Here is a 17,462-nt window from a genome sequence, read left to right on the forward strand (position 1 = left end):
CAACAACAGAACCACCAGGTTCAAACCATGAACACATGCTTGAACACTTAGCACATAACGGAGCTCCCGTCACTCTCGGCCCCTCAGACCAGAGTCCGACCGGACCTCTTGTACCCTCCATCTTTCTCCTTCTCGTTTGTAACCCCACTACAAACTTTGAGCACCTAGGCTCAGGAATAAAGTCACTGACCGACTCAAACTGGACGTAGGACACATTGCCTGAACCAGTATAAACCCTGTGTCATTGAGTGCTAGGCCACATCCGATCACAACGTACGGCAAAACTACAAATATTTACGTGTTGTCACTTTCTACACCGACATTTTCATTAACACTAACTACAGACAAGTTCACTTACAACAGTTAATGAGTCCTTACCCTTGCCTTCTTGGAAGGGCTGGCGACAGTAAATTACTGAAGCTAATCTTTCCACGTAGTAATTAGTAAAACTCATCTCCCAAAATTCTGTTACTACTGTATTAGTAATATACTAGTAGAGTATTATTAGGTTGACCATTGCCACCATCCACCTATCTTTCAGAAAGAAAAAGAAGAATAATAAAAAGATCCAGTCCGATCCTAGGTCGCTGGTTGTGCTGAATGCTGATATCATCGTCTATCTTTCAGAAAGAAAAAGTTTAATGCCATGCGGATCAGTGAAAACGATGCCCTTTGTTTGCAAGCCAGGAATTGGCACGATCAAAATGTCCCATCCGGCAGGTTGTTTCCTCAATAAATCGCCACAAATAGTAGTTGCCCGAATAATTGTTCCTCATAATTTCACAGAAAGATACCACCACCACCACTACATATTAAGGAGATCTGGAAAAAAGGGGAACAGGTTTGCAATCAGTCACACTGTAAAGCACGCAAAAACAAAACTGAAGGAAACAAGAGAAAGTAACAGATTTCATTTCATTTACCTGCTGATTGCTGAAGCATCGAACAAATTAAAGGCACAGACAGAAAGGCACCTCGCGTGGCCAAGGCAACAAACTGGTAAAGGCAAAGGCCATGGAGCATGGAGGGAGGCAGAAAAAAGGGAGGTGATGCCAAAACGATGGGGTCACAGACAGCGCAAATGATAAGACGAAGGGGGCGGGGTGCGCCTTGTTGATTCGGCAGCGTGTAGAATTGTACGAAGAGCCTGCACCACAACGACATAATGATGCGTGCATGAGCTGGTCGTGGCATCGTTTTCATCTTCATCTCCATCTTCATCCTTGGGATTGGACTCACTCACCACTTCCACTCCAACAGCAGCGCCGGCGCCGCCAAGGGGCGTTGAATTGAAACACTTGCCTTTGTGCCTGCATGCGTCGCGTGACTTGCAAGGCTGCACGGCTCTGAATGATTTGCGTACCTGCCCCAAAAGTACAGAAAGGATAACAAGATGTTCTTAACCATCATCAGAGTTTGTTACTTCAAAGAAAAGAGATACAGAGAATTCTGCAGCAAGTAAAAAGGCACAGTAGATTTATTCATCTTGTCGAAAAAAGAGCACAATGAATTATAACTGAAAGTTCCAGTATATATAGAGAATTCAAGCATACTGTATGATACAATGAAGAATCGATGTATAATGCATCTGATGGGGCACAATGCAAATAAAGAGAGAGCGACTGAACCAAACCAAGCAGAATGAATGCAAGGCACCCATGCTGTAGATAAGCCGTGGCGATCATTCACTTCGGAATAAAACGCCTCATCAGGTGGGGGTCCATTTCGGTGCTCCTCAACGCAGTACAGACTAACAAGTGAAGCATTATTGTTATTATATATGGTCCCATGATGCTGGATGGAGCGCTAAATTATAAACGCCGATCTGGACATATCTTTCTTCCCTTGTCCTGCTTCAGTGAGCAAGCGTCTACAGTCTTGGAAGGAAAGCCTTGTCCACCGCGGACCACTGGAGGCAGATATTAACATGCATCACAGTGAAATCTCTCCCCAGACTGACTGGAATGTAAGAAAGATTTTTTAGCTAGGGGACGAGTCTTAAGGAAAATGGTCTTTCGATTTGCAATCCCATTGAAGCTTGCCAAGAGAAGCTTTAATGGCAACAGTTAGCATTAGAGTACAACCCTTTTCCACCTCAAAAAAGCGTTATTAGGTGCCCCAGCTATTAACCGCACAACCTGCTGTACTTATTAAGTGGTGTTAGGAGTTAGGACCGAATGTTGACGCTTGACAGAGATACCTAAGCAACAGCTATGAATATTGCTGACCGGTGTCCAATATGGGTATGCGGATCTTACTGTTTTAGTAACACCCCCCACCCCCAAAAAAATCAATAAGCCACATGAAAAGACAGAAGCAAAGTTCCTCAAAATATGCGCACCTTAACCTATCATTTTCTTCCACGTGTAGGGCTTGAAATGTTTCACATGTAGCCATTGGTCTCTGCCATTGATTTACACCTGCAAGAATCAATGATAAATGCTGTTCGTTTTTTGTTTGACAATACAGCTGAAGAACGTTCTGTTGAAAACATTTCACCAAAAGATGATCAGCAAAAGGAAAAAAGAACTCATCGACACCATCCTAGGTGCATAGCTTAGTGGTCTAAACTGAAATTGGTGAAGTTGCAGAGTACACTGCAACATATTAAATAAGTGCCACTAGCTCACTTTCACGAGTAAAGTAATACCACATCTTAAATAAGAAATGCCCACCCTGTGCTCTTCCAATATTCTATGAAGATACCTAAGATGCATGAAACTTGATATCTCAAGTAGTCAAGTCCACCAATAGGCTGGTGCTCAGAGTTATTCACAACATTTAGGGCCTTCCAAAGTGATAAGGGTCGTCTTGTCCAGGCCACAATAACTGCCTAATCATGCTGCGACCACTTATTCCCTGTTCCTTCTAAGGCTAAAGTGCAATGATTTTTCTTAAATGCACCCAGATCCCTTTGTAAAATGTAAATGAAGTTCCAACCCTTACAACCCACTTAAATAATACTATTATCGGACTATAGTACAAACATACAAATGACTAGTCCATAGCATTGCCAACTAAGAACTTATCTCACCTTAACAATTGTACCAAACCGTTAGGTGATCATTTACTATAGTTGTCATGCTCTGTATTCCTAAAGCAGATGCAATGCATCCTCAGGCAGCTTTTTGTGAGATTCACCCTGCTAAAAGTGGTCCACAATACTCACTGAATATGTACACAATTAAATTTCCCCTACAACCATAAGCATGGAACCAGTGCTGTGACTCAGCTAGGTTTAATATGAAAGGGACATTGCAAACAGTTGGTGTATGCCTAGCGTTTCTCTCAATTTCATAAATGAAAATAAAGAAAGGCATCACTGTAGCCCCACTGTTATCTTTCCAAATGGAAGAACAAAAAAGGATACAGAATTAAAGAGATAAAGTGGAAGTGGGGATATTAAGTTGGTGGTTGTTATTCCCTTGCCAGAGGAGTCCAGCCAAGATTGAAAGCTATACAGAAAAAATACACTAAGTAACATGGAAAGACATTGCTCCCATCCCATGTTACCCCCCATCCAACTGTTGCTCCCCACTTGTGTTGTTCTGCCCATCTTTTGCACATGGCCTCATAACTAACCCCATCTCGTTCTCACTTCTCCCATAGTTAACATTGAAACTGCAATTAAAGAGATTGCTTGAGAAAGCAACAACCAAATAACATAAATAAGTTTATAATGTATGTACTGACTAGTTTCTCTATGAACAGAAACTAGATACAGACGTGATAGGAAACAGTTCCAAGGTGGTTAAAATATTCATTGTATCCACAATGGAACGGCCTATCTTGCTTCTCGCATTTTGAACTCAAAACAGCATGTTAGTTGATGCGCGATGGAAATTATGTAAGATATTCACTACTGGTGGGAGTTCCCATTCTTATGAAAGTGACAAGATTTATCACCTTCACTTTGATGCCCATCTGTACCATCATTCCCATCCGTACCATCCTTCGTTTTCAGGCTAACTTTGAGACGTTGTCATCATGTCACCCATAAGATGCGAGAAGTATTTGGGCAAGTGGGCCAGGTGTTCAGTTAGATAACTACAAAAGTAGATTATAAGGGCACAGATGGGTCAGATGCCACGGTATGAGATGACAGGGAAAAGGATCCCAAGGTGATAAAAATATAAAAACTCTACCATAGACAGTAAGAGGGATTGAGAAACCAAATTCTGCAGAATCGCAAGCCACATGAGTGGAATAGTCTTTTGAGATATCATTCCTATATAGGAAAACTCACCCTTCTCGTAGATTCGATGGTGAAAATGCAAATCAAGTTAAATAAAAGTAGTCTTGGATCAAATCTATTAGCCCAGAATGGACTCTTGCCACCATGGTTGGTCTCTGTTTTTCTCGAATATGCAGGGAGCTGAGTATTTTTGTATTAAAGAAGAAAACCAGAAGGAAAAAAGAACTACAAACACAGCACAGAACGCAAACTCTCACACACAAGAAGCACACCAGACAGAATGGGAGCCTGTGAAAACTGAAAAGAACAGCGCGACCAAGTCCGATCTGGTGGATGATGGACTGATATGTCCATGTTTGTAATGCAAGCCCAAGTAGGTATTCAATCAGCATATGCCCATCTAAGAATCTTGACCCAGAATAAACTTTGAAAAATCTAATTATCAAAATATAAACTTGGTCCTGAAAAATATAAGAAGGAAAATTCTAGACATGAATGGCTATGCATCCATAGATTTTGACATGAATCGGTGCATGCTGAGCCTGGCATGCTTTCTAAAGTATACTGTATACCATCTTCATTAAGCATTCCAAACCAAGTTGGCGATCCTCAAAAGAAAACCATGTTGACATTCCAAGCGACTAAGGAATAGAAATTTGATGCAAATGCAAGTGTGCTCCTGTTCAGCATTTTGCAGAGCCCAATTAACAAGCCTTTCAGGGAAGCGAGGGAACTGTTGTTTCCCTAGTTCAAGAGAGTATATTGGCTCAGGCTGTACAGATTCTAGTTTCATCCAATAAGAAAAACTCTACATGTATTGATTATGTACCAGCTTCAAGAGAGGAAATACTAGACATTGAACATATAATTTGTGTAAACTAGAAGTAATAGCGATGCTCTGTCTTGAACAAGCACAAATTTATATAAATACTAAGAGCATCTCCAAGAATTCCCCTATTCATCTCCCTAAAGCTAAATTTAAGGTTTATGTAACAAAAATCACCCTCCAACAGTCCCCTATTTAGTGGTATCCTAAATTATCCTCTCTTCCTCTCAAATTTGAGATGTCATGTTATGCACCCTATCTTCGTTCAAAAAAAAATGTTGTCCGCCCTATATACTATTTGAGATAGGGTAACTGTTGGAGAAGCGAAATATTTAGAGAGGATTTTTTTGTTAGAATGTACCCTATATGAGGATTTAGGGCGAATCATGTTTAAGATAAGTCTTGGAGATGCCCTAGCCCAATAAAAAGAGATAATGACAAGACACAAACTATAGATACACAAAACTCAACGATTTTAAACAATCTGCTGACAATAGGCATTTACTATATTATCAGTATATGGTTGGAATGCGACTGTTGTATCTCCATTTCTTATCAGAAAAAAACTTGCGTTAAATATTTGGAAGTGAAGTTAAAAGTGTGCTTTGCTAGGTTTGAACATGTACTACAAAGCTTAAGCGTTGCTGCTATCCTATAGGTATCAATTGCTTGACTTTGGGACAAATCTCATAAAGCATTCTGATAGATGTTAGCTTCAGAGAGCTTGCTCGCTCTCAAGTTCAGATTCAACTTCAAAATTTCAGATGAACAAAAATAATTAATTAGCAATAATATATACTGAATAACAAGTGAATGAATTGGAGCCTATTTGAAGCAAAGTTTCGCTCAATACATGATGCTAGAGCAGCATGTTTTTGTTCATTCTCTTAACTGAAGTGAACTAAACTGGCAGCAATATGTACTGCAAAAATTATACACGACTAAAATTTGAGGAAACCCCCTCAAAAAAAGAGCTTACTTTGGCGTCGAGCACTGCAGTGATCATAGCAGTCTGGCTGACATCGAGAAGAGTCCTAGCGGTAGCAACAAGGCAATTGACATCACGAACAACCATGATAAAAATCTTAGGAATGGCAAAGAGTGCCCATTGAAACTGTCAAGAGGGGGAAAATAAGAAGTTAATACATAATGATTGTGTGAATGGCAAGGTAATGAAAGTATATCAGAAGCGAGGAAGCAATGACAAAATGTACAACTAAAATATAAACAGTTCTCACTCAGAATCAGTAACTAAACAATGAGGTAACACATAGCTATGCATCAACAGCGCAAATGTGACGCGGTGTCCATTTAATTGAGCAGTGTAAGCATTCAGGGATAATAAACTAAAACAGTGAACACTGTAAAAGGCAGCAAACAAGACCTACTTAATAGGTAGCATAGTGGCACTGACTGCGTACAGTGGAAATGTGATTATCGATGCTAAATTGCCAATGCATACCTGAAGCTACATAACTACACAGGGAGACCGGATTAAATTGTTAATGTAGGTGGACCGTGGACGAATTGGAACATAATTGATACAGTCACGGTCAGAAATGACAATGCAGGTACCGCAACATTGGCAATATAATGGAGCAGTTGAGCAACAATTCAAACGATCCTCGTCAAAATTGCCGTAACGTGAACATGCAGCAGCGAGAATATATCAAAGCGCATATCTGCACGCAGCACTAACGTCGTGATGAATTGGGGAGAAAACATAGCTATGAATAAGAATTTGCTCGCCAGGAGCATCAAGAGATCAGGGACCTCCTGCCTTCTGTGGTGATGGTTTTTCGCGCTAGTACCTATGCAGGGGAGTAATATCGTGCTCACCCCTGCGCCCCCTCCGAAGTCCGCGCTCCAAACGGAGAAGCCATTCCAATCTGCTCCGGCGAAAGGCGCCAGTGAGGATGGGAAGCTGAAGGAACGCCTGAACCCTAACCTCGTGGCCTCCATTGGAGATCACCTCTCGCTGCGAACGCGATGCCAGTTGCCACTTGCCAACAGAAAGGAGCTGCCGCTACAGATCACTCTCGGTCATGGTGGCAGCCTGCGCCGCTGCGTGTGCGTGGGGCGTGGGCTGCCGGAGTGGACGATGAAGCGTGGACGGGGAGAGGGAACTTGGCACTTTGGCAGGACAGGCCGTGGCGATTCGGCCTGGGCCTCTATCTCCTGCTCGTTTCGTAAGTGGGGAGGCCCACTATTAGTTTGAGGCCCAACAACTGTGGTAGAGTGTTCTTTGTAGGTTTGAGCCTGCTTTGATGGGTTCCTTATATTTCCCTAAAAAAGGCCTTCCTATAATGGGCCACAGCTTCATTTTTTTTGCGATATAATGGGCCACAGCTTCATAGATTCCAACTTGTCCCTAGTAGAAAAGAACAGTTAGTTTGCTTCCTTGTGGTGGAACCTGTCCACCCGGATTTAAGTCCTCGACTTGGCACGGGTACTCGTATTTTTCTGGATTTATTTAAGGATTTAACAGTGCTATGCTTTCAGTGGTAGACGACGTCCCCGTCGAGAGCGAGGCGTCAGTGGTGACTTCGTGAATCTCGAGATCTGACAGCTCAGTCCTTCAGAGGTGCTCATAGGGGTAGGGGTTGCGTACGTGTGTTCATAGAAGTTAGTATGCGTGCGTATTGTGGGCGTCAGCGTTGTACTATGTAATTCTAAAAAAAGAAATTTGAATTCACTCAAAAAAAAAGGAAATTTGAAAATATATCTAAAAGAGTTAAATGGACTGTCTGAGTCCTAAACTGATTCAGGGATACCAGGTTCACAAACTCTTTTTTTTCTCGAATATGCAAAAAAAACTTACGCATCTATGTAATTAAGGTAGAAAAATTTAATATAAACAACGCGCTTCTGGCGAGCGCCCTAAGAAATCTACAAAATTATAGTTGTGGGCTAGACTATCCTAACAACCAAACAAATACACATTTTGTAAATGATAGACAAACTATTAATTTATAGTTTCATATTCTTCAACTCATTTAAGCAGTTCACTAGAGATGCAGACTCCCCAGCATTTTAGCGTTGATATTCCTACTTTGCGTCTCCTTGCAAAAAAAAAAACTCGATCCACGGTGGCTAGACAGTCCCCGGGTATTCTGATTTCAAGAAGAAGATCTTTTCACGCAGATCGAGGAAATCCCCGAACCCCTATCCCACGCATACACAGTAGTACCGTAGCTCCGTAAGATAAGATAGCCACATACTTGTGCTTTGGACGTGGGGCAGACGAGGAAGTTTTTTTTTACCTCGCTCGAGAAAAATACCCGAAAACAACACGCGGGTGCGCCACACCTGGGGCTTGAAGCCGCACCGCAAGGGTGGTACATAGAGCACTATCACGGTATCACCACAATTTTGTCAATTCACTCTATAGAATGGAAGACAGAAAACTTGCCTTTTATTTTGAACGGAATACTTTACATTTTCTCCAAGGATATAAAACTTTTGTTTCTAATTCAGCACCAGCTTTACTTAGCCCATCACTCAATCATCATTCATCTGAAAAAAGGCACCAGTTCAGCCGACAATGATATATAATGGCTCTCAGTTTAGACATGTCATCCCATCCCAGTATGAAATTTAATAAATCATCAGCATTCATCTTCCAGATACCATACTTCTAGTACTATCCAATGCACCAAACTTTGGTTCATCATTAGGCATTCGCTTTTTAAATCCGCTGATGATCCTTCCAATAATGTAGGTAGGACCCCTTTATGCTCTTTTGTTTGGAGGAAACCAACGGAACATACATACATCACGCATATTTATTTATATCAGAATCAGAATTGCATTGGACTTCTCCAGGCTCTTGTTGATGAAGCCAATCTTTGGGACCTCTCGCGGGCTTGAGGCAGTTCCGTACTCCGTAGGTTGATGCCTTTTGTCGGCCGGCACTTCGTCGCAGATACATCACGTAAATTAGGCTTAGGCTTGCTTTGTGTGCGCCAATGTGCGCTCTTGGTGACCACCGTGTTCCTCCGTAATCCTTGGATTACTTGGGTCGTTGTAACCGATTTGATTCTGCTTCCTCTTTCTTTTCTTTTTTTTTTTTGAAAGATTCGTTACTGGCTTTCAATGATAAGAGAAGAGACAATTTACGAGAGCTGTGGGCGGCACAAGCTGCCAGCAGCAATTTTGCTTGGAGTTCAGCAGTCTGAGCTCCAAGCCACCCTGAGTTTTACACATGGCTAATTCACATTAGGAATAAAAGCAACTTCATCATTCACCAATGCTGACTGATGAATGTGCCCATCATCTACTCCTACCTCCTGAGAAATCTGCCTTGGCAGCACCTGTTGAGGCCCTTTGTTTCCGGCGTAAGTCTAGGCTTTTGCTTCGTCATATATGCCTTCCATCACCTGCTGTATTGACCTGCTTTCCTTCATGAAAATTCGCTTGGTTCTTTCTCGCCATATTTCCTAGGTGTACCGCTTACCAGCTGAAGGAACCAATCGTTCAAGTTCGTTGCCAGGTCAACAGGCTCGGTGTTCGGACCCTGCTTCCACTTAAACAGCATGTTTGCTCAGGGCTTATCAGTTATCAGTTCTAGTACAATATTTTTCTTTCACAACAAATCAGCCCGTACAAACCAGTACAAACGGCTCATCAAACCAGCGAACAGGCTGAGCCGGCCCTGTTCGCTTCTCTTATAATCCGTCTTTTTCAGCTTGTTTTTTTCAGGCGGAACAGTGTTTTTCTCTCACAACAAATCAGTCAGAACAGTGTTTCGACTTGTTTTTTTAGCGAAGCGAACGGGGCCATTGGCGAAGAATTGCATTGGGCGAAAATTAGAGATACGGTGTGCCCCCACGCGCCAAAGGATCACACATTCGCACTGCACTATGCATTTAGGGTCATTTGAACTAATTAGGGCTATAAATTAAACCAAACTAGTTAGGGTTAGTTGGCTAGTTGGGTGACTAGTTAAACCCTTAACTTAAAAAAATTATTAGCCCACCTAGCTCCCTACCTATCTGGATAGGTTACAGCTAAAAATTAGCTCTAACACACCCTATTATGGGCATGCTATTCTTGTTGGATCCCCTCAACGTTGAATTCCTATATGCTTTGTAATAACGGTAATGCTCTGGACCGAGCGTCTGTTTGCCCGGAGGCTCCGTTGCTGGGCCACGACGCCAGCCCAACAACCCATACTCCTTCGTTTCTAAAAAAAATTGTTCATCCACTTATTTATATCCACTCGTTCCTCTTCCTATCGCTCTTATCCGCTCACCTGCCGCCTCCGGGCGCACGACCGCTGGCCCTACGAGGCTCGGCTGCCTCCAAGGCACACCGCTCGGCCGCCTCCAAGGCACACCGCTCGGCCGCTGGCCTTGCCAGGCATGGTGCTTTGCTATCGGCCCAGCCAGGCGCGACATGCTGCTGCCCTCTCCAAGTCACGCGGCCGCGGGCTCCCCGACGCTCGTGCGGCCAATGACTCCCTTCCACGACGTGCAGCCACTGCCGTCGGCCCGCCGCTTACAAGCATCGCTGGGTCGCTGCCTCCGGTGAACACCATGCATCGACGAGCCTCCAACCTGACGAGCAACAAGGAGATGTTGCGTTAAAAATGCATGTTGCAAGAGTATGTTTCATTTGTTTGAGATGCTTCAGAGGTATGTTGCAAGTGTTTCATATGGATGTTGCAAACATAGATCGTGATGTTGCACATGTTGCAATGGTTGTACACGTATATTGCAAGCGTCCGTTTCAAATATTTCATCTGCTTTTTTAGACATATGTTGCAAGTGTGATTATTTGGATGTTGCATATATTTCACACATATGTTGCAAGTGTATGTTCAAAATGTGAGCTGTTTCAGTCTTATGTTGCAATTAGTGCTTCCATGTTGCAAGTTGCAAAGTGTTTTATCTGAATGTTGCATATGTTTTATTCACATGTTGTAAATGTATGTTCCAAATATTTCATCTGCTTCAGACTTATGTTGCATTCAAGTGTTTCATGTTGCAAGTGTTTCGTGTGTTCAGAGAGTCATGGGGACACGGCCCGGACGCTGGGGGAAGGGGCGCGGCGCGTCGTGGGCAAGCGGATGGGGCGTGGCGGGCCAGGGTCCTGTAGACGGGGCGTGCTCGTCTTCATCCCGGCTCTCGGGTCCCACCCGTGTGGAGACCGAGGAGTGGGAAGGAGCGGGGTGTGCATGCGTGGTGGGGCGAGGCAGACGGGTAAGAACTGCAGCAATATGGTGGAAGTGCGACATGTTTCTGCTGGACCGTTCGGTACCGACCGATGGAAGCCTATCCCATCGGACGTTGGGGCGCGAGCAATTCCCTTGCAATAAACTCTTGTTCGTAATGAAACATGTGCGCAGACTCGTTTTCAAGGACGAGTTAGAAAACGGAATGAAATGCAAAGCAAAGAAAAGAAATGGAATGGAGTTGCAGTTGAATTCCTCCTCGCTATCGCCACTCTTGTAATAAATAAACTTTTTTTTCTTTGTAATGAAACACGTGCACAAACTCGTTTTCAAGGACGAGCTAGAAAACGAAACGAAATGCAAAGCAAAGAAAAGAAAATAAATGGATGGGATGGAAGGGAATGCAACGGCGAAGTCGTCGTTTCCGTGCGGCGTCTGCGTCTCGGTTAAGATGTCCTCTTCTGGCATGGGTCCCAACGAGTTTGTACTAAAAATAAATGGACAGGCGAGGCGACCACAAGAATTAAAGTAGTCCCTTCCTGTGATTCTGATGTGATGAGTGGATTTCATTTTGTACACGTCCGATGACGACCTGCTGCCCGAAACCTAGCTCTAGCTAGCACCACCAATGCAAGCAAAAGCTATGCAAGCGGCGCGAGGCCTCGGCAGGTCCTCTGGTCCACCGTCATCGTATCATAATGGTCCTGTCGCTTGTCCGGGGGCCCGTATTTTTCTATTTTTTTAATAGAATAAGTGTTTCAGTCAAGCGAACGGGACATCGCTTCTGCCTGTGGTTGTGCGCTTTATCTTTTCGCTATCGGGGATAAAGTTAGTTAGACGCTGGAGTTACCTTTCACGGATTCGCATATATATAAATATATTAGTATGATCAGTATAATTGTTCTTTCCCTTTGTAAAAGTAGCGCTAGTTCTTCATATATTTATGAGTTTGTTTGTGCGACGAAGCCAGAAAAAAATTTGGAAAGGGCTAAACAAAAGAATAAAGGCCTTTTTATCTTCTCTTAACCTTAGCTCCTCCTACCTAATACATATATGTATAAAATTTTAAGAGATGGCTCAGGGGGCTCCACGTGCCAGGATCGATAGGGGGGCTAGCCCCACCGCTGGCTTCGTCACTGTTTGTGCATGATCCTCACATCCTCAGAGCGTGTTTAGTTGCCCAAATTTGGGAATTTGGGCTACTGTAGCACTTTCGTTTTTATTTGGCAAATAGTGTTCAATCGTGGACTAATTAGGCTCAAAACGTTCGTCTCGTAATTTCCAACCAAACTGTGCAATTAGTTTTTTTCGTCTACATTTAATGCTCCATGCATGTATCGCAAGATTCAATGTGATGGGTACTGTAGCACTTTTTTGGATTTTGGGGTGGGAACTAAACACGCTCTCATATATTTGCTGGAGTGTAGTTGTCTATGTATCTACATTTTTTCTTATCAAGTTTATATATCTACATGCATCTTTCGAGAACTGCTCCGATACTCCTCCTTTCTAGAAATTGCATGTATCTCAAAGCATATGTATTTAACTGAACACTTTTTAATTATAATACAAATCTGGATCCCGCTTGAGCCTCGCCCCCTAGCCCTTCTAAGCCCAGACCAGATCCGGTCCATTTATTTGTACCCTAGCCACCGACACCCATCGAGGCACCTTGGATTGGATGCCGCCTCATTTGCGTTCGTTGCTGCAGCATGCGGCATGTTGTCGTTCGCTGAGTTCAAACTCGCAGGCCTTGAACGCCTTCCTCCGGAGACCCCATGTACAAGCATCACACGACGTATACTGACCCTGTAGGCCTGTATGTACGATTCACAAGGAGCCATGCGCGGAGCGACTTGAGGCCTCTTCAGCTCTGAGCCAGCCTGGGCTTGGAAGGTCCACGCCCATGCAGGATAATAATTAAGAAAAAAGTTAATTAATTAAATGGGTTGCTTTGAGATGCGTGTAATTTTTAGAAGGAGGAGTACCGGAGCAGTTCCCGCATATTTAATTTTCTCAAAGGTACCACTACACTGCTTGTTTACATATATATATATACTTGCGAGAATCTAGCTTCTTGGAAGCCTTATCTATACATATATATATATATATATATATATATATATATATATATATATATATATAAAGAGCGTGCAACCACTCAACTTCCGTCGCTCTCATAGATCACTGTTACCGGCACAGTGAGATGGTTTTCGTTATGAACAGTACCGGGGTTTCTGTGAACAGTACTGGGTTTTTATGAACAGTCACGGGTTACTATGAACAGTCCTAACCCATTAAGGAACAGTACATTTTTTTTTACGACGCAATACAAATCTTTTTTCCCCACTATTACCCGCGCAAAGCGCGGGGTCACCTGCTAGTATAAGAAATATACTCTACCACCTGCAGTATAGATGGTTACCTGTACCTAACAAAGTTGTGCAAAACGCCAAGGCCTCTAGCAATCCATGCATTACCGGTGAATTGAGTGATCAGTTCACATGCTCTGCTAAGCTGCTTATATACAATGCAATGCAAAATTAGGCCAGGTGAGGTCAAGAATCAGGGTTCAGCTCCCTCAGGGGCACTGTACGTAGCAGAGCAATAGAGATAGAGGAGGAATCAGAGGTCGATCAGATGCATGCATGCATGGTTTTGGTTGGTGAATGCAGGGCCCTATTTCAACGAGACATTCGACAGGTTGCTATTGCTTGCACGCATACATACGTACTGTGCTGCTAGCTGCTGATCACTCACTGGCACCTCGTGATGAGCCGGCAAGGCATCGATCGATCAGCTCCATCGATCGCGTCGATCTCTTCTTCTTCATCAGATCACCTCACCTGGCATCTGGCATCTGGCTTCTGGCAAGGCGCGCGGCAGCCTGCTGCTTCTCGCGCAAACAGGATTGGGTGCTCGGCGGGAGGCAGCGGCCAACCAACATCAGAGTGGAAACCAGACGTCGCGCCAAACACACTTCGAAATATATACTTATGTTAGAATGATCTCTAATCCCAAACTGGACCCAACAACCCAGTTGGGTCTTTGATTCACGTCCTAATCGGGGGCGTCCAGCCCACTATGGCTGGAGGGCCCTATCACACTGCGCAATATATAGAGGTGGGACCGACGGCTCTGAGTATATAGTTTTCCATTTGGCTCGGGCACTATGGGCCAGCCCAAGCACGACACGGCCCAGGAACGGCCCGGCCCGACGGCCTTCGTGCCCGTGCCTGGCACGGCCCGGCCTTAGTGTCATGCCTGGGCCGCCATTCTGGCCCGTAGTGCCGGCCCAGGCACGGCACGCTATATGGGCCGGCCCGGCAGCGGCACGGCTCACCCGCAGCTGACCGTTGGATCCCCGGCGTCGCTCCCATCCGACCGTTGTAATCAGAGGTATAAAACAGCAGCGCCTCCCTCTCAGCCTCCGACTCCGTTGCCCTAATTCATTTGCTCTCTGTCTCTCTCGCAGTCTCTCCTCGCTCTCGGCTCTCCTCTCTCGGCTCTTCCCCGCAGCGCCCCCTCGCCCGCTCCTCTCTCGCCTCGCTCTCCTCTCTCGCCGCGTCGGTGACTCGCTCTCCTCTCTCGCCTCTGACTTCCTCTTTTCTTCTCGCTCTCCGGTGTCCTCTGGAGCCATCGCTGGCCGGCACTGGCACAATCCCTAACCCTAACCCTTGCTCAATCCCTAACCCTAACCCTTGATCTCTCTTCGTCCTCACCGGATTAGTCGGTTTCCTCGCCGGATCCGTCGGTTTCCTCGCTGGATCCGTCAGATCTCCGGCCTCCGCTGGTCGGCACTAGCACAATCCCTAACCCTAACCCTTGATCTCGCTTCGTCCTCGTCGGATCCGTCGTCGACCTCGTCGGATCCATCGGTTTCCTCTCTGGATCCGTCAGTTTCCTCTCTGTGCTCGTCGGATCCATGCCTCGTCGACCTCACCGGTGACTCTAGTGCTCCGGCTTTGAAGGTAAGTCCATAACCCTAACCCTAACCCTAACCCTCAATCTGTACTAACCCTTGCTCTGTTTTGTCTGAAGCCGTTGAGGGACCAGGGCGCCGACGAGTGGCGATGGCTGGATCCGACGACGAGACGCTTGAGGTCGGTTCCAACCAAGAGAGGCGGTTGTGCGGGTTGGCCGGAGATGATGACGAGGACGACCTGCGCGAGGACGCTGTGGAGCTGTTCGACCGTAACGTTCAAGCTCCCATCGTCCTCGAGCCCTGCGATGATCAAGCAGAGGACGGGGAAGAGAATAACAGCAAGGGGCCCTGTCCCTCTACCTCGGCAGTGTGGCTTGATTTCAAGAAACTCTTCAAAACAGTGAATGGTAAGAAGGTCAGGTATGGAGCTAAGTGCATCCATTGCTCTAAGGAATACTCTGGGCTCTCTAGTGGTGGCACTGGTCACCTCACCCGGCATAGGGATAAATGCCCTAGGAGGCGTAAAAAAACTCGCATGTCTCAGTCACAGATCTCTTTTAATCCTGATGGTAGTATGCGCAATTGGAAGTACTGCCCTATTGTTACTCGTACTCAACTGGTTCGATTGCTTGCTAGGCTTGCTGTTCCTATCTCTTCGGGAGAATCATATGCATTTGAAGAATACATTAGAACTGCTCATAATCCTAAATTTGTTTTAGTCTCGAGGCAAACCACCACTAGAGACATGCTTAAATACTTCTCTGATTGGAATGCTAAATTTGTTGAGACTGTTAGTTCTGCTAGTGTTAATTGTGTGTGTCTAACCTCTGATATTTGGTCTGGTAATGCCAAAGAGGACTACCTTAGTGTTGTTGCTCACTACATAAACTCTGATTGGCAACTAGAGAAGAGAGTGCTTGGTCTTAGGCTTATTGATTGTTCCTACAATGGACAAAACATTGCTAATCTTGTTGCATCTGTGCTTGCTAATTATGGTTTGACTAGAAAAGTATTTGCTGTTACTTTGGACAATGCATCATCTAATGTATCAGCCATGCAAAAACTTAGACCTGTTCTTTCTAAATATCTTGGTATTGAAGTTGTGGTCAATGCATCATCTAATGAGAGTGGTGATTTAGACAATGCAGTTAATTCTATGTTCTTGCATCAGCGTTGTGTATGTCACATTATCAATCTGATTGTTAAGGAGGCCCTAACTGCTCTTAAGCCTCTGATTGAAAATTTTAGAATTGCAATATCTTTCTTAAACTCATCTAACCAGAGAATTGCTGCATATAAAAGTTACTGCATTGCCACTGGTGTTAGGCCTAGAAAATTTCAACTAGACATGGAAGTTAGGTGGAATTCTACATACCTAATGCTTAAGCATTTGTTTCCACATAAGGTCTCATTCACTATCATCCATGCTCAATATCCTAGGGCTGAAGGTGGTCAATTGCTTTTAACTGATGACCATTGGGCTATGGCAGAAAAAGTGCTTAAATTTCTTGAATAGTTTTATGATGCTACAGTTGCATTGTCTGGTGTGTACTATCCTACATCTCCACTCATGATTCATTATCTTGTTAAGATTGCTATGCGCCTAAAGAATTATGCTAATGATAATCAAATCAGACCTGTGGTTCAACCTATGATAGACAAATATAATAAATACTGGAGGGACATACCTTTGCTTTATTCTTTTGCATTCATCCTGGACCCTAGAGCTAAAATGAAAGGTTTCATTAGAGTGCTTAGGAGGTTGGGTACCCTTACTAGTACAGATTATAGTGCTTACCAGGTGGCACTAGAGCTCAACTTACTGATGTCTACAATAAGTATGAGGAGAAATATGGAGGTGTTAGGTTGAGGAGGACTGCCCCTCCTAACCTATCTAGTAAAAAAAGGTCTGCTTGGGATAAAATTTATGATGATGATAGTGATGTTGGCGGCGGTGGTGGTATGCATACTACAACTGCTACTCTAATCATGGCTAGAGATACATCTGCAACTGCCCTGCTGCAGGCTGCAAGTTCTTCAGGTTCTAATGTTTTCGAACTTGTTTCTTACTTGGACTGTGACACTGTGAACCATTTAGATGATGATTTTAACATCTTGGACTGGTGGCATCAGCACAAACTCACATATCCAGTGCTGCCAATCATGGCTAAATATATTTTAACTGTTCCTGTTTCAACCATATCTTTAGAATCCACTTTTAATATGACTGGCAGGATCATCGAGGAGCGGCGGAGGAAGCTAAAGCCTGAAATGGTGGAGATGCTGACCTGCATCAAAGATTGGGAGGCTGCTGAAGCTCGGCTGCAACACATGGTGGAGG

The 17,462-nt window shown here is 44.3% G+C and overlaps 1 protein-coding gene across 1 annotated transcript; it reads right to left on the bottom strand.

The window, feature by feature from the left end:
* Positions 1–331: 331 nt before the first annotated feature.
* On the bottom strand, positions 332–7,099 carry LOC136509462 (uncharacterized). The gene is made up of 5 exons (XM_066504257.1): positions 6,861–7,099; positions 6,001–6,135; positions 1,244–1,363; positions 924–1,147; positions 332–822 (listed from the first exon to the last, which is right to left on the bottom strand). Exons 1-4 carry the CDS (start codon positions 6,981–6,983, stop codon positions 1,067–1,069), a joined length of 459 nt encoding a protein of 152 aa, XP_066360354.1. The 5' UTR covers positions 6,984–7,099; the 3' UTR covers positions 332–822; positions 924–1,066.
* Between the last annotated feature and the right edge of the window lie 10,363 nt (positions 7,100–17,462).

This window comes from Miscanthus floridulus, chromosome 1 (assembly GCF_019320115.1).
Source record: "Miscanthus floridulus cultivar M001 chromosome 1, ASM1932011v1, whole genome shotgun sequence".
NCBI lineage: Eukaryota > Viridiplantae > Streptophyta > Magnoliopsida > Poales > Poaceae > Miscanthus > Miscanthus floridulus.